Consider the following 24,134-nt stretch of genomic DNA (forward strand, 5'->3'; position numbering starts at 1 on the left):
GAAAATACGATTATTGAGAAGTAGTCGAGGCTGTTAGACCAAAATATAGCGCGTTGACTTCAGTTCATGCAACAAATGTCCCCTTTGGCATGCAAGTACTTTAGGGTGATAGAAAAACTTTTATCCAAAGACACAAGTGAGATCTGCTTTTTTTCAAAATGGCCGCCAACAATACATCAGAGCCCATTGGCAATTACCACACCCCATATATTTGCTACTGTTATAGCTATAATTACACATTTTGTGTCAAACTGTACATTTGTGTGGTCAGATAATCCAATTAAATACGTTTCAAGGATGAAAACCCAATATTTGTCTTCTTACCATGACAATCTGGGGTAAAATATGTATGGGCAGAGATCTGTGCCACTAGAATCTGAATCTGAATTACTGACTTTGAATTTGAATTGCTCAATTTGAATAAAAAAATAATTACGTTGAATAAAATGTTTTACTTTGAATTGTACTACTGAACAATTCGGTGAACGAATCTTTTCAATGAACTGATTCTAATGATTCAGTATGTTAGTGTAATACTTGATTCCAAGGAATGCCTGAATTTGCCATTTAGCAGACGCTTTTAATTCAAAGTGATTTACAATTACGAATTACAGGGAGTAGCTACCCCTGGAGTAACTGAGGTCTAAGTGTCGACAATAGTGGTGGTATTCCAGGCGGGATTTGAACTCACAACCCTCCTTCCGATAACCAGTCCAACTCACTATTCACTAGACCACCACTGGTCCACCAACTGAACCCTATCCCCTCCAAAATGCCAGTGGTGGACAGACAACAGACCCATACCAATCCACCTGTGGATCAGTAAAGGTTAAAGATCACCTTGAGCTTGGATTTGATGATTTCCTGGTCAGAGAGCAGTTGCTGAAGCGCAGAGGAAAACTCTTTGTGTTCTGAGATTAACGCTGCGTTTTCCCTCTCCAGAGCACTGTGTTTCTTCTTGAGCTTGTTCAGGGCTGCTGTGGTGTTCTTCAGGTTTGCAGTCTGGTCAAGAATCTTCTGGTCCCTGTCGTGCCACTGGCTGAAGATGTTCTCTGTCTCAGCCAGCTGTTTGATGATAGCCTCCTCCTGTACCCTATAGGTGTCCCTTGCCTCCTTTAGCTCCTCAGCTAGCCGGCTGCGCTCCTCTACCACCCTCTGTTGTCAAGAGAGGGCAGCAATGGGGTCGCTCTGAAGTTTTTTGTTCTCTCTCTGCTTCTCTTTGAAGTTGGAGGCCATCTGATTTGCTCTCAGCTTCAGTTTGTAGCTGGAGCACTGCTCCTGTTTAAGAGAGGCCTGGAGTTGAGAGATGAGGCTCTCATACTTGCTCCTCATTTCCTCATGTTCAGACTGGAGGGTCTGATGCTCAGAAAATTGTTCCTGACGTGAGTTCATCAGACCCTGGTTCTTGACCATGAGGAAGTTGTGTTTGGAGAGGAGGTTTTTACTCTCCCTCACCAGGGCCTGGTGCTCCAACGACAACTCCTGGAGCTCCAACCTCAGGACCTGAATAAATGAGAGAATGAATCAATCAATGAGAGAGTGAATGGATAGGTGAATGAATGAGAGAGTGAATGAATGAACTCAATTCGCAATGTTAAAATGGTCTTGCCAGATATCAGTATCATACCAGATAGATAACAGAACACACACATGGGTGTTTATCTTAAATCTTAATTCCCTTTGTAAATAACTGTAAACACTCAGTAAATCTGGCCTAATGCATCACAGTCATTGAAATATCTTACTTGTTCAGCAGTGGTCTCAGCCTGGAGTCTCTCAGTCAGCTGTGCGTTCCGCTCCTGCAGCTCTCTGATCCTGGTCTGGTTATCCACGAGGTCCAACTTCAGTCCCTGAATGAATGAGACAGTGAATGAATGAGAGAAGGGATGAACACGCATACACACGCGCACACACGTAGATGAAAGCACTGACAAGGGAGCTTAAACATGAAGCATTAAACTTGCAAATTAATGTAATATTTCTTCTCAAAATTGTTATCTTAGATGCTTAAACTGTACTGTAAACACAGATACAGATAGATAACAAACTGTGTAAATAAATGTTGAATCTGGCGTAATGCATCACAGTCATTGAAATAGCTTACTTGTTTAGCAGCGGTCTCGGCCTGGAGGCTCTCAGTCAGCTGTGCGATCCTGGTCTGGTTATCCATAGCCAGTTTCTCAAAGTGTTTCCGCTCTACCTCCAGGGATGAACTAATGACACGCTGAGCGATGACACTCTTCTCCAGGGCTACAGTCTTCTCATAGAGCTGTTGGTCCCAGTCCTTGAGCTGCTCAGAGATTTTCTCTGATTCGGCCATCTCTATGGCCACAGCCTCTTCCAGCTCAGTGCAAACCTGTCTGACATCCTTTAGCTCTACAGTCAGTCGGTTTTGTTCATCTAGAGCCATCTTCTGCCCAGAGAGAGCAGTTTGGACTTTGCTTTGGAGCTTTCTGCTCCTACTCTGTTCTTCCCCTAGATCAGAGGCCATCTGAGTAGCTCTCACAATGTTCTCAGAGAGACTAGCATTGCAAGCTGCATTTTGCACTCGCAAGGCCTGCACTTCGCAGCTAAGGGCCTGCTTCTCGGCAGTCTCTTTCTGGAGCCCCTCATGCAGTTGAACACCCTTCGCCCTCTCCACCTCCATGGCTGTGGTCAAATCTTGGAGCTCTCTGAGCTTGGCCTCGCTCTCCACAACCAACCGGTTGTGATCCTCCAGTACCATTTGGTGCTCAGAAAGAGCAGTCTCAAGGTCTCCCCGGAGCTTTTGATTTTCTGAGCTCAGCTCATTTAACTTTAGAAGCCTGGGATGGCTTTCTAGAGCCAGCTGGTCACGTTCGTCTAGCCCCCTCATACACTGTGAGAGGGCAGCCATGAGGTCGTTCTGGAGTTGCTGGCTTCTGTTTTTCTCCACCTCCAGGTCTGAGGCCATCTGATCGAGTACAGCATTTTCTGTGATTTTGTCATGCAATGCCTGCACCTTGGACCCGTTTACAGCACTGTTCTTCTGAAGCCTGTCCTCCAACACAGCCCTATGAGCTCTCTCTGCCTCCAGGGATGACATTATCTCCTGCATCTCTTGAACCCTGGCCTCATTCTCTGCAGCCAGGCTGTCGCGCTCCTCCACAGCTCTCCGCTGCTGGGACAAAGCCGTCTCCAGGTCATATTGGAGCTTCTGGCTCATGCTCTGCTGCAATAACAGGAGGTCATTCTTGGCTGTGTTGTCCTCCTGCAGGGCCTGAAGTTCAGAGCTGAGGGCCTGTAGCTTCTGGACCTGGGCCTGCCTGTCCTCTGCAAGCTGGTTGCTCTCTTCCAGTGCCCTGGTCTGCAGGGAGAGGGCGGTTTTGAGCTTCCCCTGGAACTTTATGTTCATGCTAAGACCCTCTTTCAGCTCTGAGGCCATCTTGTTGGCTCTCATCTGAATCTTGAGGTAGCTGCACTTTCCCCCGTACAGAGAAGTCTGGAGAACGGCTTTGGCTGCCCTCTCCTCCTCCAGAGCCTTTCTTAGTGCAGCAATCTCAGAGTCCTTGCCACAATTCTGAGGTTGGTTATTTGGGGGGAGACAAATGATCACTCTAATGATGTGCCAATACCTTATAGTAGCTATCAATTCAACATGAATTTAAACTCAAGCTCTTAACTCTTGACATTATACTGTACATAACACTGGGTAATTACAGGTAACTCACCAGGTTTTGGAAGGATGTCTTTCCACTTTCAGAGGCAGGCTGGTCATGAGGGTTGTGACTGGAGGAGGCAGAGGGCTCGTCTTGTAGTTTACTTGATTGCTCCTTGATATCATCTGATAACTGAGACTCCTCTCTACGCTCTTCATCACAATCCTAGGGAAGAAACATCACATGACAGAGCCATAGTAAACTAGTGGCTACTCTCTGATTCACATCTCTACTCGTCACCACTACATACAATATAACAAGGGACTTGAGACACTATAGATGAACTAATCAATTATTATTATCCTCAATCCAGAGTAACTCTCACCAGTTGTTTCAGGGATGCCTGTCCACTGGTACAGGACTTGTCCTCCCCCATAGCTGGTGTCTCCAAGACTCTCTTGCTCTGGGCGGAGGAGGCAGCCTGATCACCTGCACTGTGGTTGGAGGAGGCATAGGGCTGGTCCTCAATTTCCTCAGCAATAGAGGTCTCAGAATCCTCTTTCTGATTCTTATCCAAGTCCTGAGATAGAGGTATATGTTATCAAAAGGTCTGACATCTGTATGGGGCATCCTTAAGAGCACATTGATTGTGATTATTTTACACAATGAGAGACAATAGAGACCATACCAGTTTAAGGACGGATGACAGCCTGTGAACCAGAGGCTTGAGAACCAGAGGCTTGAGAACCAGAGGCTTGAGAACCAGCTTGCCTCTTCCCATGGTAGGCTCCTTGTTACAGGAAGGTGACACAGCCTGGTCATCATTACCACGGCTGGAGGGGGCAGCACAGACAGCTTGGACCTCCTTTTTCTTCTCTTTAGTGTTTTTCTTTTTCTTGTTTGGCTCTGGAATGAAGAAGTAGTGTTTTTAAAAGACATATGCTGTATTTGTGCAATTGTATTTTTTTTGTTATGACATTTTAGCCCTTAGTTGTTGACATACCTCATCGACAAATGTGCCAAAACAAAGTTCATACTGCATTGTATAAAACAGTCTTATAGATATAAAACAGCTAAGTTGTGTATTTGAATGCACACCAACATCTTAGAGAAGCTTTACCTTCATCAAGTGGGAGATCCTCCACCGTCTCAAAATCTGAAAGCACTTCAAAAAGACAATGTGCTACATTAGAGCATTTGTTTCTTAAAAGGTGTACATCAATTACCACAGTTAAAATGAAGGGGAACACATTTTGTTCTAGCTACCTTGATGATTGGGCAAACTCAGGACATCGCTAAGTGTGTTGTCGCATCTGGTCTCAGACTAAAAGGATAGAACGGAATAGATCACTTGTATCAGGAACAGACAAAGAGCACAATAACTTTTCTGTTAAACTGTATTCAGTCAAAGAAGGCTCTTCACAGTCCTATTCACCCTGTCAATCATCACACAGTAGACTCTCTTTGTCCAACAATACACACCCTGCACAGCTGTTATTGGACTGAGTTCTTACACTATCAACCTGTGATAGATACTGATGACAGAAGCTAGATACATATTCCTGAATTACCTCCTCGGTAGGAGGAGTTTAAAAAGAGTGCATGGCACAATAGTAAGGGTCTGAATATAGCTGACTTTGAACCACACAATATTAATTATTTAGCTAAATAAAGGTTGAAGATAGAATATGACACAGGAGAGTTAGCACTCACATTGTTAACTTTTTTGGTTGATTTCTTCTTTCTCTTAGTTTTCTTTGCTTTATTTGGCTTATCCTGTGAAGATAGAGACAACTTTGATCAAACTTCAAATTTGACTGTATTTGAGTATGAGTGACTATATTTTTGATTTAGCGGATGAATTAAATCCTAAAAGATATTTGGGACTTTATAATACCAAGCTTCTTCAATGTGACCTCTGCCTAAAATAGATCAATCTTTATCTTCAAATTCAGGTCAAATGTTAAAGAAAATACTAATCATCTTACCATATTGCTGATTTTCACGAACTAAACCAATAGAACTGTCTACATGGTGGTCCAAGTACTGACGCGATTTTACATCACAATGCAACTGTGTGTAGGCTAATTATGACATCACTAGGTCATAAGGGTTCATTTTGAATTCAACATTTGGTCTTTAATTTGGGTTACGTAATAACAATAACTTTTATTTGTATAGCACTTTTCTCTTACCCCGCCCCCATAGACACTATATATTGTAAATATTCATTCATATTTATATCTTACCTTATTTTATATCTATGCTTCTTGACGTTTTTGCACTACTTTTAATAATAATAATAATAATTATTATTAATAATATTATTAATATTATTAATAATTATATTATAATTATAATAATAATAATAATAATAATAATAATAATAATTATTATTATGTTGCCTGTTTGCACCAACAACCACAGCAAATTCCTTGTATGTGAAAACCTACGTGGCGAATAAAGTCATTCTGATTCTGATCCTGATCCAGTGGTGTAGTCTACGTGATACGCAGGACTACGCCGTATACCCACTAGGAAAGGCCAAGGATTTGCGTATACCCACTAGAAAATGCGCGAGGATACGTAACGGCGTTTTGTGACAGAACTTTCACACTTTTATTCATAAAATTCACCCCGTCTGTGTTACGAAGCACTTACTTCGAACTTTCTGACATGTTTGTTATCGCATAACCAGTCGTTCAGAATGCTAGTCTCAGTATTTCCCCTACAGAGCCTTGGGGTGGGCGGGCCGCGAATTTGCGAAACCTAGGATGGTAGGGGGAGGCAGGGCAATACCGCTACCTGATTGGTTGGCGAAGCACTCCATCATTGCCCCCTCATTGGCTGGCGAGTCTCTCGTGCCCTGCCTCCCCTTACCATCCTAGGTTTCGCAAATTCGCGGGCGGGCCAGACCTCCACACACAGCTTCGTGCCGCTGGAGAATGGTTTGGTTTTGTTTTAGCGCGAGAGTTTTTGCAGGGTGAAAGCTCTGTAGAAGAAAGTAAGCAAGTTGAAACGTTAGCAAATATAATTACTGTGTTCTGACAGAGAAAGTTGGTTCAAATTAGTCGTTATTATTGTGATTAGAAAGTGTCTGATTATAGTTTCATGGTGTGAATAATAGTGTCAAAGAACTAGCAAGCTAGCTAGCTCAGAGGTGGTTAGATGAGCTAGTCTGCTGCACACTTGCCAGCTAGAGAGCTAACTGGATGCACTTTATTATTTTACTTAAAGTAGATATACAATCTTTCTTATTCTGCTAGAATTGGGCTTTATGGTAATACCATAATGGTATATTTACAGTACATGGACAGTGGTATGAAGCATTGGAACAAACCCTCACTCATTGGAAATGTCTGTTTTTTGTAGTTGGACATATGATTTTCTTACTGGTGTGAGAGTAAGTAAAGACAGTATCTGACTGCATTGCCCACAGCAACCCAATATTCAATTAGAATGATGTTATGATTTGATATGAATTCAATGTATACCTCTTATTAAATTATAAATACTCTGGTTGTTATATTTGCCTTTTGGTTGACAGCAAAAGAGGGAGAGAGGAGGATAGAGAGGGAGAGAAGGAGAGAGAGCAGGATGGTGTCGGCACACCAGAGAGAGAGAGCAAGAAGGTGAGAAAGTGGACAGGTAGTCAAGACCACATAAGTAAGTAGCCTTGAGAACCGATGGTTCTCGAGCCTAACGGCCCTTAGGGGGCAGGAGCCTATCTCCTGTTTCTGTAGCGTGAGGCAGCTTGATGTACAAGTACAGTCCATGCCACCCCCCCCAAGGCAGCAAACACCGGTGTAGATGCATACTGTATGCATAAGTGAGTGTGGTGGTGCTTATGGGGTGTCGCTACGGGACAGGTGTCGCTCTAACTGGGAGGGCAAAATCACAGTATACCCACTAGAAAAAACTAGACTACACCACTGTCCTGATCCAACCTGTGATCATTATGAATGTTATTTTTCGAGTATTGGTTGCTTTTATTCAATGCTTTCTACTTTCACACCATGAACGTCTGCTGTTTGCGTATTGAATGTGTAAATATTGAGTGTAACTGTAGTGTAACTATAAGTGCGTATAACGTACGAAATAAGTAGTTCAATTGACCACAGATAGCTGACCTTTTCCTTCAAGCTTCAGCTTCTTGGTTGGAGTCTTGAGTGTCCCACCATGCATAGCGGTAGAGAACTATAAAGGTACACGCGTCCCCTTCTTCGGTCTCACTTGCAGACATGGTTTTGAATGGTGAGCCCCCCCTCCCAAATTTCGTTGTATGGTACCTGTACTATATCAATGACAATAAAGACCATTCATTCATTCATAGCAGCTTTACTATGTTGATAATGTTTCTTAATTTTGTTCAAATAACCAATAAAAGCATTAGCATTGTTTACAACTTTTTATTTTTATTGTTCAACAGTATCTTTATATAATAACACCTTAATTAGTGTCACTAATTAATTTCACGGTCTGGGTATACAGTACTTGTTGTACAAATCAAAAGAAAGGTCCAGTGCAAAAATAAAGCAAAAGTAAAATAAATCAGGGGACAACCTAATGTCTATCTATGATACAATACAAAACAAATGGTAAAAGAAAGAGGTAAGGAATTAATACCATTTGTAGCTATAATTTGGTCACCTTACCATCAAGTTGTTTGACACTTTAATAATAACAAACATGTTTTGTAAAAAAAGAAAGAAAAAAAGACACAAGGAAAACAATGTTGAAAGCTGGTCTGCCAGGTTATACAATACAATCACATATCACCACTGTCACTATAGATTCAACATCAAAGGCCTTTCTTGATTCCTTCTTCTTCTCACTCTGATTCCCCATGACCAACATCCTGATTGGCTCTGCATCATAGCAGAGAGGAACTGCCATAACAACACTACACACCTGACACTAACCATCATCAACATTCCCCTTCCCTTCTACACACGCAGACAATCACATTTATAATCTCACAGGAGAGCACTCTACAGAATGTCAGATGGGGGTGGAATATGGATACATTAATATGAGATCGGTATGAGTCACAACTGTAACAGAACTGTTCATAAAATATCTCAGCAATACTGTATGTTTGATAGCTACTGTTCAGCATGTACTCTGCATTAAACATCCACTTTTAATAACAACAATTAAGGAAACATAATGTTTAAGTTATATAACCTATAGTTCTAATAATTATGTAGATGTGTTGTAAATTCTGTTTGTATATTAGTTGATGATAAAACAAATGCTTTTAATGGCTTCAATTTATCCATTTATGGATTATTTATCTAAATCTGGACAAATAATATATTTGCATAATTTAATTTGGCACACATACAAAGATATCATCTGAATTCTTTAGTACTGTTTTAAAGTAACTTTTACCGAACTTTAGAATAACTTTGCAAACAACCACATTTGATCAGTTCCTCACCACTTTTTATAAATACTGTATACTGTATACACTTTTTAAAAAAATATTTAAAAAATAAATACTGTATACCTCAATTGCAAACTACAGATACAGTACAGTAACTGTGATAGTGATAGTGAAAGCATAAGTTTGTGGTAATCATTACTGTATATTAGGGTAAATATCTAAGTGGAGAATACATGCCAAACTGTTACTGAGTACCTGATTGGCTGTTACTAAATATCCTGTCAGTTGAATACACCTCAAGAGTGAATGCTCACAAACCAACATGAGATGCCTTTGTTTTGTAACAATACAACAATAACATAATAAAGTCATTAAAAAGGGTTCAAAATATGCGTACAGAACCAGCTGCAGTATTTGTCATGAACATAAACTTACAATAACTGTCCCAACTTTATCTGCAAACCATTTGGTGGTAAAACATTCATCAGAGAGGCAATTTGGGGAAGGGATAGCATAAAACCTAGCAAAACAAAACAAAAAAGACTTACAATATCTATATACGATATCTGGATCATAAATCAATTGATTTGAGTTTAGATTTCACATTTGTGGTATGAATCCATTATTACAATGTCCTTAACCTTTACTAAACCCAACCATTTCTACAAAAAGGTATGTTTAAACATGTTAAAAGCCTATTGGTGTTATATACCATAATAGTTTACCTTTCAGTCACCTAGGTTCTTAGATTCACTTGACCTAAGCAAACAGATGCAATCTGTTTAATACCGACAATAAAATGACTTAAAATGTATTACACTGTAACGATAAAGCAGTTTACACAGATAATGTACAAAGGTGGTCATAGTGCAAAGGGCTAGATACTTTGAAAACCCATTATACTGTACATAGAGATGACCAGTGGATATAAAATATCTATAAAACAGTGCAAATAATATGTACACCCACTAATGTACAAAAATACCTATACAGCGCAAGGCCAAATTCCTCTTTTCTCTTTCCTCATACAAACAAGTTAACGCAAAATGTTACATTGCTTTCGATCAACAGAGGATATATTGCCTATGCTAATCTAAATTAAAACTAGAAGTGGAGACAATAACGTCACTGTCCAGAATTGGAGTTGGTGGGACCATACATGAGTACATCTCAGCTACAGCTCAAAAGGATAGAAGGACACAAGCAACCTGCAGATGTCAGTGTCTGCTATAGTGATTGCTAGCTCCTTGCTAGGTCTTTTCTAGCTCTCTTTGAAGCCTGTATAAAGCTCTCCTCACTAGGGGCTCACATTTGTCACATTATTACTCACTATTAAGTAATAAGATGTATCTAACTTCCTGAGGTATACATATTGTATACTGTATATCTATGACTATGGCCTAAATATAGCATATGAAACCTGCAAATAATACTGAATGGTTAATATCTGAATATATCAGGATTCAATTTGACACAAAATATGGCACTTGCTAACAATTAAACAGCAAATAATGTATATCAACATCACTTAATACAAATTGATATGATTAATTTTTTATACATAAACATACATTTGTGCTTGTTAGTCCATGTGATATTGAGATCAATATGAATTGAAAGGTTGCCACTGTATATTTACTTGTATGAACAAGAAGCTACTTCAGCATATTCAACTGTAAAGTCATGGAGAGACCTGGAATCATTAACTTAAAACCAATGAGTTGGAGCTAAACACCATAACGGTCTATTACGCTAACGGCTAGCTGAGTAATGGTGTTTTCTTACATGAAAGGGTTGAAGCTGTAATGCTAAAGTGAGATTTCTGTTTTAAGAGGACTGTGTTTGAGCATACTGCGTGTCTATTGTGTGATGATGCCATCATGTCGCCTTCCAGCTCCAGAGATCACCAGTTGAACAGAGAGTTCTGGCCCAGGGTCATGAAGTAGATTTGGCTACTGCCACCAGACTGCACTGAGGCAAAGAACACCTTCATAGAGGAGCAGAGACAGAGATCAGTTCAACATTCACAGTTGTATATGGCAGCAACACCATCGCAAACATTTGGCAAGCATTCACTCTTACTAACAGGGGAGTCTAAAGGGACAAGCAGAGGAACACCTTTTGGTTCTAGGCATTGTTGAACCGTATCATCCCAGGAGAATATCCACACTGATTGCCAGTCATCCATGACTAATGGAACTCCATATTTATCCATGGATAAATACCAAAAGTCATTTTTAATGAGAAAGTAAATCGACCATTATTTTAATGTATTTAAAAAAGAAGACTTGAGAAATCTCTTAGAGAAAATGAAGAGATGTGTGACTTGGTGATAGTGGACATGTCTTACTTTGTCATTCCTCTCACACAGGAACTTCAGCTTCTGGGCCTTCTTGTGCATGAAGACCCCCTCCAGGTTGCCGGTGTCCGCAGACCTCAGCTCAATGGCTTTATCTCCCCAGCCCATCACCTGGTTGGACTGCAGGTAGGCTGTCGAGACCACACAGGGGAATTACATGGTTGTTTTCAGTTGATTTTGTACAGCCTCTGTAAAGCCTAAAATAATGCTGGTGGGAATGGAATAGGGTGGCTAGTTCCAAGGCTGCGTTCGTAAATCCGCTCTGGAAATCTGATCAGCACTCAGGGAATGCCTCTTGTCCAATACAATTACTTGGTCCCTTTATGCTATAACAACTTTCAGGCATTTAGACTCCTGGAGGGTGTTTTAGCACCTACAGTGCCATGTAACCCAGTCTGGAGATGCATCTCCAATGAAAATCAATCAATCATTCAGAGGCTCTTTTCTACAATCACCGCTTTGGATGTGCTCTATTCCCAGCCTTTATTTACATAGGGCTGAGCTATGTGTGTCCGGGAATCTATTCTCCAATGGACACACTCCTTGAATAATGACCTAGCCAATAGACCCAGAACAATTAGTCTAACATGTTATTTTTAGAGCCACTGTCCCAAATATGTCTAGAGGGGTTGGAACCAGTTTGACTGTTGTAGTAAGTGATCAGAGCACAATGAACAAGGATTACTTCTTGGGCTGCCTGCATCACAACACACGAGGGCATATAAAGGACAGTTGCTAGATATATATATATATATACTGTATATATATATTTTTTATGTATGTGTAGGACTACAGGTCTATCAAAGAATATGAAATGTGTTATTCAGTGAAGGTTTGTCAGCCTGGTGGAACCTACGTGCACACACACAGACACACAGACACACAGACACAGACACAGACACACAGACACACAGACACACAGACACACACACACACACACACGCACACACACACACACACACACACACACACAAACACACAAACACACAAACACACAAACACGCACATAAGTCCGAAGAGAGAAGCTCTCTCATGTAAAAAATTGCTCAATCTGTTCCAGCAAGGAGTTGATTGGGTGGGTGGATGTGTACGGAAACTCACCAACAGACGCAGGCATCTCCCCCCACTGCAACACCGTCTCCTTGGTAATGCGTCCATAGGTGTCGATATAAACTCCCTCGTCCTCATAACACACCAGCACTTCCATGCCACTGCTGTTGGGTAGGATGATGATGGCATGGGGCTGAATCACACCCTGGATCTGAGACACAAGCACACGCACACACACACACACACACACACACACACACACACACACGCACACACACGCACACGCACAAGTAAGTAGGAGTAGCTCTCCCAATTCAAAATGATTCAATATGTTCCAGCAACAGGAGTTACATCAATCCACACACACACACACACACACACACACACACACACACACACACACACACACACACACACACACACACACACACACACACACACACCCCCCACACAGCACCATCACTAATAAAAGAAAAGCTGAATAAAACTGTTCCTGTTGCAGTTGGCCCAGTTACTTTGTGACACCATCTGGGTTAACTCCATTTGACGCAAACACAGACGCAGTGAACTGAGGCCAAACAACAGTCACTGACAATACCGTCAACAACAGTTGAGAGGGTGAGACAGAACAACCCAGCTCAATTGATCCCAATGTCTCAACTTATTAACAAGTACGGTACGAAACGTCTCGATTTCTCTAACTACAAACTCAATTGTCGAACACACTCATTTGTCACTTTCTCTCTCTGCAAGGTGATTCAGAACGGCATAACCACCACTTAACAGCTCTTGGGCTTGAACAAGTGGCAGCGAAAATGGATCAACTTAAAAGAAGAGAAAAAGAAGCAGGTCCTTCATAGACACTTACTTACATAATGGCCTGCAGCCACAACACCATACTAAAGCTCCTGGCTCTTTTTTGCAACTTTAAGACCTTAAAGTTGAAGCAACAAGCAACCTTTAAGCAACACGTCTCAGGGTGTTTTGCACTAATAATATCGGCATAAGTTCAGGAATCAGCACCACAGGAACCAGTCACCACAAATATCCAAAGATACAGGGAGGTCAGAGCTGGTCACAATTAGTTTCTTCCAGTGGCAGCTGTGTTGCACTCCTGCACCTGGCAGTGACACGGTGTGAAATCCAGAAGAAAACCATACAAAAACTCCACAGAATACGAGGAATAAAACAAGGTTTATCTGTACGGCTGAGCTTCTCAAGGTAAGAGTCCGTGTACCCCCCCTGGGAGTTTTAACAGCAGGTAGCGACAATCCCCAAACCCAAACCTCACAGCGACCTGACAGCAACCCAACAGTGCATAAGCCACCACGGACACAGAAACAGCCTAAAAGACACCAGACCGCCACGCCACAGGACGGCCATACTTGCCCGCGTGGGAGCCTCCTCTGTCCCCTGCGCCCAGTCGTCTGCCTGCTGCGCCACCACCACAATCCTCAACATCAACACTGGCATCCACAGACGCAGCGCTATCTTAATCCGCTGCCTCGGGATCTTCATCTCATCTCATCATCAACAGCAGCGGAGAGAAGGTTGGTATGTGTGTGTTGTCTGTTTGAGTGGGAGTGTGTGTGTGTGTGTGTATGTGTATGTGTGTGTGTGTGTGAAGCAGAGAAGCAAACAGAGTGTCAGTGAGAGTGAGAATGAGAATGGTAAATGAGAGCTATCAAGTGGAAGGCACCAGTGTTATGAAATGTGTGTTTGTGTGTGTGTGTGTGTGTGTGTGTGTGTGTGGTGCTCTCTAGATATCAGAAGGATATATATAAAAGAAAAAGGAAAAACGGCAGAATAACAGGTCTTTTTCGCAGGCACATGGTTTTTCGGCACTGCTGAGACTGTGGGGAGGTATTTATAGAGCTCTATCTATCTGGTGGAAAGTAGCACACATGGTTGAAGGCTGGGGCTGGGGCCCACAGAGACAGCCAATGGTGCTGGAGCCAGCTATGTGGGCCATCTCAAAGGCAGAGGACGGATAGAGCTCACCTCTCCGAGGCGGCAACACTGGGAGAGAGTGTGTGTGTGTGTGTGTGTGTGTGTGTGTGCATTTTCCACGTCCGCTTGTGTGTGTGTGTGTTTGCGCATAAGCATGTGGAAGTGTGTGTGTGGGTGTGTGTATGGAGCCCGTCTCATTAAGAGAGTGTGTGTTCTCTTCCCACGCAGAGCCGAGCTCTGCAGCAGACGTGGGTATGTGGGATTCTCATCGTCAGTAGAGGCAGTCTCTGTTCCCATGTGGTACAGCAGTGACTCAGAGAACACCTTGCTGCACCAGTCAGCCATGGTACCCCGTGGTTCTGAAATGACCCCTATCCCCAAGCCCCTACTACCTTGACACTTGTGTAGTGTGATCTGAAACAGTTGGACAGGTATAAGCAAGATGGGAAAAGTTCCCCAACTTACCTACCTACATACCTACCTATGTTATCTATCTATCTATCTATCTATCTATCTATCTATCTATCTATCTATCTACCTACTGTATCTATCTATTTATCTATCTATCTATCTATCTATCTATCTATCTATCTATCTACCTACCTACCTACCTACCTACCTACCTACCTACCTACTGTATCTACCTACTTACCTACCTACCTACCTACTGTATCTACCTACTTACCTACCTACCTACCTACCTACCTACTTACCTACTTACCTACCTACCTACCTACCTACTTACCTACCTACCTACCTACTGTATCTACCTACTAACCTACCTACTGTATCTACCTACTTACCTACCTACCTACCTACTTACCTACCTACTTACCTACTGTATCTACCTACTTACCTACCTACTTACCTACTTACCTACTGTATCTACCTACTTACCTACCTACCTACCTACTTACCTACCTACCTACCTACCTACCTACCTACCTACTGTATCTACCTACTTACCTACCTACTTACCTACCTACCTACTGTATCTACCTACCTACCTACCTACTTACCTACTGTATCTACCTACTTACCTACCTACCTACCTACCTACTGTATCTACCTACTTACCTACCTACCTACCTACCTACTGTATCTACCTACTTACCTACCTACCTACCTACTGTATCTACCTACTTACCTACCTACTTACCTACTTACCTACTGTATCTACCTACTGACCTACTGTATCTACCTACCTACTGTATCTACCTACCTACCTACCTACTGTATCTACCTACCTACCAACTGTATCTACCTACTTACCTACCTACCTACCTACCAACTGTATCTACCTACTTACCTACCTACCTACTGTATCTACCTACTTACCTACCTACCTACCTACTGTATCTACCTACCTACCTACTGGATCTACCTACTTACCTACTGTATCTACCTACTTACCTACCTATCTATTTATTCAGTCTTTCCAGATATGAGAGTCCTCAGGAAAGACCACATCGGACAGGAGATGCTGGTGACCTTCTACCGCTGCGCAGTGGAGAGCATCCTCACCTACTGCATCTGCATCTGGTTCTCCAGCTGCACAGCCGCAGAGAGGAATGCGCTACAGAGAGTCGTGAGATCGGCCCAGAAGATCACCGGCGCCCTCTCCCCTCTCTGGAAGAGCTGTACAACACACGCTGCCTCAGGAAGGCCTCCAAGATCTCCAGAGACCCATCCCACCCTGGGTACGAACACTTTGCTCGGCTGCCCTCGGACAGGCGGTTCAGGACCATGTTCGCAAGGACAAACAGACTGAAGCTCAGCTTCTACCCCAGGGCCATTCAGGCCCTGAACACAGCAAAGACCTAGGTTCTAGGCCCTGGACAATCTAGACAATTTGATGGCAGCTACTAGATTGAAATCAAGTGCAACACTGAAACACAACTGTGAACATTTCAAACCTGCAAACTGCGACACTGAATGTGCAATAACACTATGTGCAATATGACAACCCTCGGGTACATAAGGTTCAGAGATAGGAAATGTTATAATAGGTATAGCATAGCATAGAGTACAGCACAGTGTTTTATTTGTATAGTATAGTATAGTGGATAGTGTACATAGCCTTTATTTATGTAAACCAGCTCTTTTCCCTTCTTGTTTTTAGTTTTTTTTCCTAGCACCAGGGGAGCCCCCCCTCCCAAATTTCGTTGTTTGGTACCTGTACTATATCAATGACAATAAAGACCATTCATTCATTCATTCATTCATTCATTCATTCATATACACTAGTGCAGGCAGGTGGTGTTGTGTGCCACTCCCATTGATCATGCAGTATTGATAGCTTTATCCCAGTAATGCGATAATTGACACAACCCTCTATTTGCCTACGTCGTGGCTTATGACCTATCAATATTGCTATCACAAAAGTGGCAAAATCAATCAGATTAATTTTAAACATAGCGGGCAGGCCAATGACCCACTTTGATCATTTCTATAGCAACTGTAATGCGGAATTTCCCCCCAGGTTTCAAGCAGTTATTCATGAAGGTTTTTAGGCTGTTATTGTAGTTAGTTTTAGTTTAGTTGTTTAACTGCAGGGTGCATCACATAGTGACTAGTGTCTAGGGAGTAGGAGTCGATTCTGGACAAGAGCTTTCAATCTGTTATAGAGAGGTACCAACTATATAAGATACTGTATATACTTGATCAACACAGCTGCCACTGAAATAAGCTGATAAATAGTGACAAACTCTGACATCTTTGGAAAGTTATTGTGACTGAGGTAGCTAGATTACTGGGCTGCTGTTGGAAATCAGTTTACTCCCGAGAGAGGAAGAAGCTCCCTGAATTCACATGTCCTTCCCTTGTAGTGAATGTGTGTTCATTAAGTGATGTTGAGCTTCACTCTGACACAAACACTTGTAAACCACCTGAGTGCCACAAGGTCAGATCTGACAGTATCAGATGTGGGTTGCAAAAAAATCGCCATAGAATCATAATCAATAACAGTATAACCAGTATAACATTTGTAATTAATACACTAGGGACGCATATGCATGAGTAGACGACGATGTAGTCGTGGCACTAGTATCACATTAGTGCAGAGAAAGGGCCCCAAGAAGTCCTTTTTGTGTCTGTGACATCTGTGACCGAAAACTGGTTGGGAAGTTGAGCTTTGAGAGGATAGGAGGAGTAGCTACCTATGTCATAACAGGATCAATTACATAAGTGACATGAAACAGTCAAAGCCAAAGTGACGCAGGAAGCCTGAGTGATGCAGGAGGCCTGGTCAGAGGCAGGAATATGGGTGATTTCCATGCCACGTATAATTAACAGAAGGCCCGGATGATCTGAGCAGTATTTAAATAAAGGGTGGGGGGCATAACTGATTAAAAATACTTACTAATGAAAGCCAAAAATATTCCGGATACAGTGATACTGATATGTTTCATGTTATTTGTGTCTCGGTATAAAACATCTGTAATCTGATAAAACTCGCCTTTGTCAAGACCCGCCCTCCTAGGCTACTGTTGCTAGGTGGGACAAACACTAGTCTCGTGGGGGTTCACTTCCATTGGAAATAATGGAAAATACCGGGAGATTGATCTTGCGTACTTGAGATTTAATTGAGCTCATAACACTAATCTTGCTCATAACATGGTCATTCGGTCAAAGACGTGGCGTCAGTGATAAGGAAACGTGGCTACAAATCAAATCAAATTGTATTTAGTACCGATATCTTACGGTAGCCATAGCCGCTAACGTGACATGTCATCCCGCGGTTGCTACCTCTCTCGGCCGCGTCGTCTCGACAGACTTCCCCCTTGAGTCTGTCAGTGACCATTTCTGGAGCCAGAGGTCTCAAATGGCGCTTCTCCATTGACTAGACCGGGACGGTAGAGAACGGCACGCATTTGTATCTTACCCGTATGTATACCCCATAATTTGTGTAATTATTAAGTGTGGAGAAATTACTCACACAGACCCGGATTAGCAAAAAAGCCCATCCGATCGATACATAAACTCTCTGTGAGTCAGCCAGTGATGAAAGCAGCACCTGCCCACATGGAGGGCAGAACAAAAGGTTTGCTGTGAGGACTGAGTGGCGTGGGAAGAGCGCTGCTGCCTAGCTGGAGGACCTACCTGTATACAGGAGGGAGTGGCTGGCCAAGGCCCCAAACCTGGCCCGAGTGGGAGAGGGGAGGCTGGGGGAGTGGAGAGAGGAGTTGGTGGGGGGGGGGGGGGGGGGTAGGGGGGGGGGATGGGGGACTCACGTGTGTCGGCAGGTAGAGGTCGTAGGGCGTCCCTGAGTCGACGTCGATGGCGTGGAATCCTGACAGCGAGCCGTAGATGACCTTGAGTCTCTGTCCGTCCTCCACCGTCAGGTCCACCGACAGAGGCCTCTGGGGGAGCGAGCCGAACGACTGGACACACACACACACACACACACACACACACACACACAAAACAAGGGGTAACGTCAGAACAAATATCCTGCATATTAAATCTACCTAACTTATCGTATCTACCTGAGCACTACATCTTAACAGCTGTTAAACATGGTGGTCCAGTGGTCTAGCACCGCAGTCTACAGTGCACACATATGCCCATGTCCGCATGGGTTCGAGTCCGACCCATGCCCTGCTGACAGGCCCTCTCTCCCTTTTTCTCCTTACTTTCCTGGCCTTTCTTCACTATAATATATAGTGATATATAATCTGTCCAATAAAATGAAACACATGAGTGGGACTGCCCCAAAACATATTGCATGGGGTCTATGCATAGAGCCGAAAAGGGTTAAACTATTTTCATCATGAGAGATGTGCGAGAACTAGAGCAAGCCACCAAGGACAGAAGTAGAACTAGGACAAGTCTATGACGGTGACCTTCATAGTATCGCAAATTTGTCTATCAATAGAGCATCCTAGATTCCCAGGGAGTGAAGGGGGCAGAGTAAGAGTACAATAAAAATATATATATACTTGTGTATGTTTTGGGCATGATGCACCATTTCTATGATGCACATCTGCCATCTTAGCTCATTGGGACTACATTTGTGATTGGTTATATGCTCACCTTGAAGGCCATAAACTTGTGATAGGGCTTGGGTGCCCAGGCGTAGACCTCCACAGCATTCTTCAAGGCAATAACCAGGAATTTAATCTTCTCATATCGCACTGAAATTGGATGTACAAAGATCTCGATTTCAATTAGGGATTAGGGATTGCTCTGGTAATGAAAGAACAAGATCAAGTTTATGGTACACCAGGCAGTGATGCCGTAGTGTCAGTGGTCTAGAACTAATGATCATTACACAATTTCAACAAAGAGGTCCTTGTGTAAACCTCTTTTAAAAGGCAGGAAGCCACTACCTTTCACTGAGGCAACAGCATGCTTCTGTCTGTGAGAAACAATACTAAAAGAACTGCCGGGAAGGACAGTGTGACATCACTTCCTCTTCCTGGGTCTGTCAACACCCTAACCTCAGGAAGACTCACAGGAAAGGGGCTCAGATCTGCTGAGTTCAGCACTTCTCATACAGTTGAAACATTGTAGGCACACACACACGCACCACACACACATCACACAACACACACACACACACGCACGCACACACACACACACACACACACACACACACACACACACACACACACACACACACACACACACACACACACACACACACACACCACACACACACACACACACACACACACACACACGCACACACACACACACACACACACACACACACACTTTGATTTGATTTAACACACACAGATGGCACAACAAACACACATATGTTTACATGATTGCATGTACACTTTTACACACATACTGTACATTAACAAGAACCCACACTTTCACACGCACAACCATAATGACTTATCGTGCTGTAATGGTGTCAGAGACAATTAGGTGATGAAAAACAACTGTATCAAAACTCTGGCTCGAATGATGCTCACTATATTCTGTAGCATATAGGACATGACTAGAGACTGGTCAGGGCAGGTTGTGCACTGTACACTCACCGACTTTGTAGTGCACACAGCCCTCCAGGTCGCCCACGGACGTCCAGCCCTGCCTCTTCTCCACCTCGGGGTCGTTGCGCAGGATCTTGTTGCGCAGCCAAGACAGGTAGTACAACCTCAGCTTGTTCTTCTTACCTGAGAGAGAGAGAGAGGGAGAGAGAGAGGGAGGGAGAGAGAGAGAGAGAGAGAGGGAGAGAGAGAGAGAGAGAGAGAGAGAGAGAGAGAGAGAGAGAGAGAGAGAGAGAGAGAGAGGAGAGAGAGAGGGATTCAGACCTCAGTGGTATGTTGTCTGGTGGGACAGATGTGTGTGGGAGAAGAAACTAATTTATGCTTGATGGATTTAGCATAAAAACCAGAACACATGAAGGCAAATGAAGGTTAAATAAAGGTTCAAGACTGACAGCTATATTCAGTGTGTGTGGGTTTATGCATATGTGTGTGTGGGTTTATGCATATGTGTGTGTGTGTGTGTGTCTGTGTGATAATAACTGTGAACATTCTAAACCTTCTAATTGCGACACTTTAATGAATGTGCAACAAATACTATGTGCAATATGACAACCCATGTGTTATGAAGGCCCACAATTTAGAGCCAGTTTAGTTTCCCCGAATCAGCCCTATTTTGCCCCTGTTATTTTCCTTTATTATTTTCCATATTATTCATGTACGTTTTCATGAAGGTGTATGTATTGTTATTGTAATGTTTATGTATATGTTTAATGACGTGGTATATCCGGGGTGTGTCCGTGACCCGGATGCTGTGTCCGGTTGATATATATAGGGACGGAAGTGCTCTGTGCGTCAGTGTGACGAGAATCAGAGTGATGAGAGTAACGAGAGTGAGAAGAAGCAGAGAGAACGAGAAGTCGATCTAAGATGGCGGAGTCAGTAACACGCACACCGTGCTGAAGCTGAAGACCTGAAGAGTGATTATTGAGTTCACAACTGTGATAGCCCGTTTAGCTGTGTCCCCGTTAGCCAGCCTTGCCAGCAGCCGGCTGCTAACGTTGGACCAAGCGAGACCCAAGCTGGACAGAGCCGTCGCCTCCACGAGTGGATTGCGACCGACCGCTGACTCCACCGGAGCTTACCGTGGACCCCGGACCTGAGCCCTTCACACCTCGTCGTGGACTACGAAGAAGCCCCTTTCCCTTCGAGTTGCTACGTCACCCCCCCCCTTTGTCTGCTACCTTCCTCGAAGCACATGCGAGCTCCAACCAGGCCTCAACGCGCTCCTTTCAGTCCGGGACTCTAAGCCTGTTCAGGCCAGATACTGTGAGTGAGTGAGTGTGTGTGTGGCCGGCGGGGAGGGAGTATATTTGGGATGTGTATAATTTGTATAAATAAATGTGTTTGTTCATATGGGATACCGTTACTGTGTGTTTAGTCGTCTGTTAGCTAATGTTAATGCTAATGCTAATGCTAATGCTAATGCTAACGATAGTACTGCTAGTCTAAAGGGTTGCTGGCGCCCCCTGCCTGTATCCTCCTACACTGCCTATTTAGCTCAGAGTTAGTTAGATAACCAGCCCTTCCTAAATTCTACAGTCCTTTTAGCTACTCCCTGGTTACAATTGGTCCTTCGAGCCGGATAGGTTGTGTAGTGATAGCATGGCTGAGCGCAGCCAACCAGACAAGACAGTTACCCCCCCTTCTCCGCCCCCTGAGCCAGAGCCACGCCCACAGAGAGTCCCGCGGTTGCCTCCGAGGTTACAGGAGTATGAGCTTGAGCTCGAAAGCTCACTGAGTGGTAGTGAGGAGCGCACTCCACGGGATACAGTGGTCGGAGAGGCCGAGGTGTCCGCCGGCGCGCGGGTGGCTAGCACCGAGACAGCCATCAAAGAGCACCAGCCTGAGGATGAGATGGCAGAACAGCAGGGTTTTGCCGTAGAAACGGAAGAGCAGGAAGGAGAGGCCCGGTCCGACAGCGCCTGCGGGCGGAAGAGGGAGGGCCTCAGCCTTCACGATCTGCCTCCCAGTACGGCGCGCTCGAGACCTAGCTCCTGCCGTTCAGTGGCTTCCTCCCGGTCCAGGGTTTCCGTGGGCAGTTCTGCCTCTGGGGCGGATAGCATGCACTCCAGAGGGAGTAGTGCCGCGCTGTCAGAATGTATGCGCCAACAGGCCGAGATGGCGTTAGAGCGGGAACGCCTCCAGTTCGAGCGTGAACGCCTCCAGATGGAGGGGGCGGAACGCGCGGCGGAGAGGCAGCGCCAGGAGGCGCTAGAACGTGAACGCCTCCAGATGGAGGGGGCGGAACGCGCGATGGAGAGGCGCGAGCGCCTCCAGATGGAGGGAGCGGAACGTGCGGCGGAGAGACAGCGCCAGGAGGCGTTAGAGAGGGAACGCATCCAGTTCGAGCGCGAGCGCCTCCAGATGGGGAGAGAGCAACTGCACGCGGAGACGATGGCGGAAGTGATGCAGACCATGCGCGACGTGTGCATCAGCAGAGCTCCGTCGGCCCGTAGCTCCAGAGCATCATCCGCACGGCCCTCTCGAGTGCCATCTCCTGAACCCCCCGCCGATGGCTCCATGACCCCCGCCATGACTGTCCAACTACAGGCCCAGCTGACCACCTTGAAGGAAGAGGACCAGGGACCCGACCGCTACGCGGCCCAGAGGGAGCCAGCGTCGCTGCCCGGGAGGGGAGCCATTCCCCAAGAGCGTAGCACACCCTTAGGTCCTCCAGTGCACCAAAACGCATGCAGGCCGGACACCCAGACCGTCACTCCAGCCCCGATCATCCACTACAGGATGTTTCCCCAGGTGGAGGGACCCAAGTTCCCCTTCTTCAAGGACGAGGACAGGAGCCAGTATGTGGAACTACGCATCTGCCTAGACACGCTCTTGGACGACTCCTGCTCAGAGTCCTACAAATATGCGATTCTCCTTCAGCATGTGAGGAACCCCAGAGCCCACAACATGGTTCTGGCCCATGCCTCCGCACCGACACCTTACACCAGAGCGCTCGCCGACTTGGATGCCCGCTACGGTCGTCCCTGGAACCACGCCCTTGCTGAACTGCAAGCCCTCGAACAGCAGGCCCCCATCAAGGATGAACGGGCGCTGGATGACTTCGCGCTCCGCGTGCACACCTTGGTTGGAATGCTGAAGACGCAGGGCCCAGCTGGCGCCAGCGAGATCAACAGCACCTCCAACGTAGAGCGGCTGCTCCGCAAGATCCCACGCTTCCGGCAGGAGAGGTTCCGGCGACAGCAGCGCGTTCGTAACCCCGGGAAGTTGGGTCTGAGCATGGCTGCCTTCGCGGAGTTCCTACTGGAGGAAGTGCATGACACCAACGTAGACGCCATGGGTTACGCTGAGCCGAAGAAGGAGAGGGAGAAGGGAGACCGCTGGGACAGGCCGAGCTCGAACAGAGGACGCCCAGTAGGAGTGCTGCACACGGAGGAGGAGCCTCGGAGAGAGAGGAAAGCCCGACCTGAGGGAAAGGATTCCTCTCAACCCCCTCAAAAGGGACGGAGAGGTCCACCGCCATGTCCGTACTGCACCAGCGAGCACTGGTTCAATGAGTGCAGTGACTTCGACAACCTGAGTACCGAGGCCAAGCAGAGGTGGCTCGAGGAGAACAAGAGGTGCTGGAACTGTGGGCGCGACCATCTGGCTAAGAACTGCACCTTGAGGAGAAAGTGCAACCGCTGTGAGGAGGTCCACCTCAACATCCTACACGAGGTCTCCCTCGCCAGGTCCACGGAGGGCACCAGAAGCCCTAGGTCCGGTAGCGCACCGGAAGAGGAAACACCTGTCTACTATCTAGACCC

The 24,134-nt window shown here is 44.9% G+C and overlaps 1 protein-coding gene across 1 annotated transcript in view; it reads right to left on the reverse strand.

Annotated features, from left to right (window-relative positions):
• Positions 1-8,006: 8,006 nt before the first annotated feature.
• Positions 8,007-24,134, reverse strand: part of LOC308153646 (mitogen-activated protein kinase kinase kinase kinase 4) — a gene marked incomplete at its 5' end in the record, with an annotated part of 66,884 nt that continues 50,756 nt past the window's right edge. The window contains 6 exons of the mRNA XM_080526839.1: positions 8,007-10,993; positions 11,357-11,496; positions 12,467-12,626; positions 18,598-18,747; positions 19,400-19,500; positions 20,359-20,493. Of these exons, the coding sequence (XP_080382965.1) occupies positions 10,910-10,993; positions 11,357-11,496; positions 12,467-12,626; positions 18,598-18,747; positions 19,400-19,500; positions 20,359-20,493 (770 nt within the window). The 3' untranslated portion in view covers positions 8,007-10,909. The remainder of the gene's footprint in view (positions 10,994-11,356; positions 11,497-12,466; positions 12,627-18,597; positions 18,748-19,399; positions 19,501-20,358; positions 20,494-24,134) is intronic.

This window comes from Nansenia antarctica (genome assembly GCF_963989245.1).
Source record: "Nansenia antarctica genome assembly, chromosome: 3".
Lineage (NCBI taxonomy): Eukaryota > Metazoa > Chordata > Actinopteri > Argentiniformes > Microstomatidae > Nansenia > Nansenia antarctica.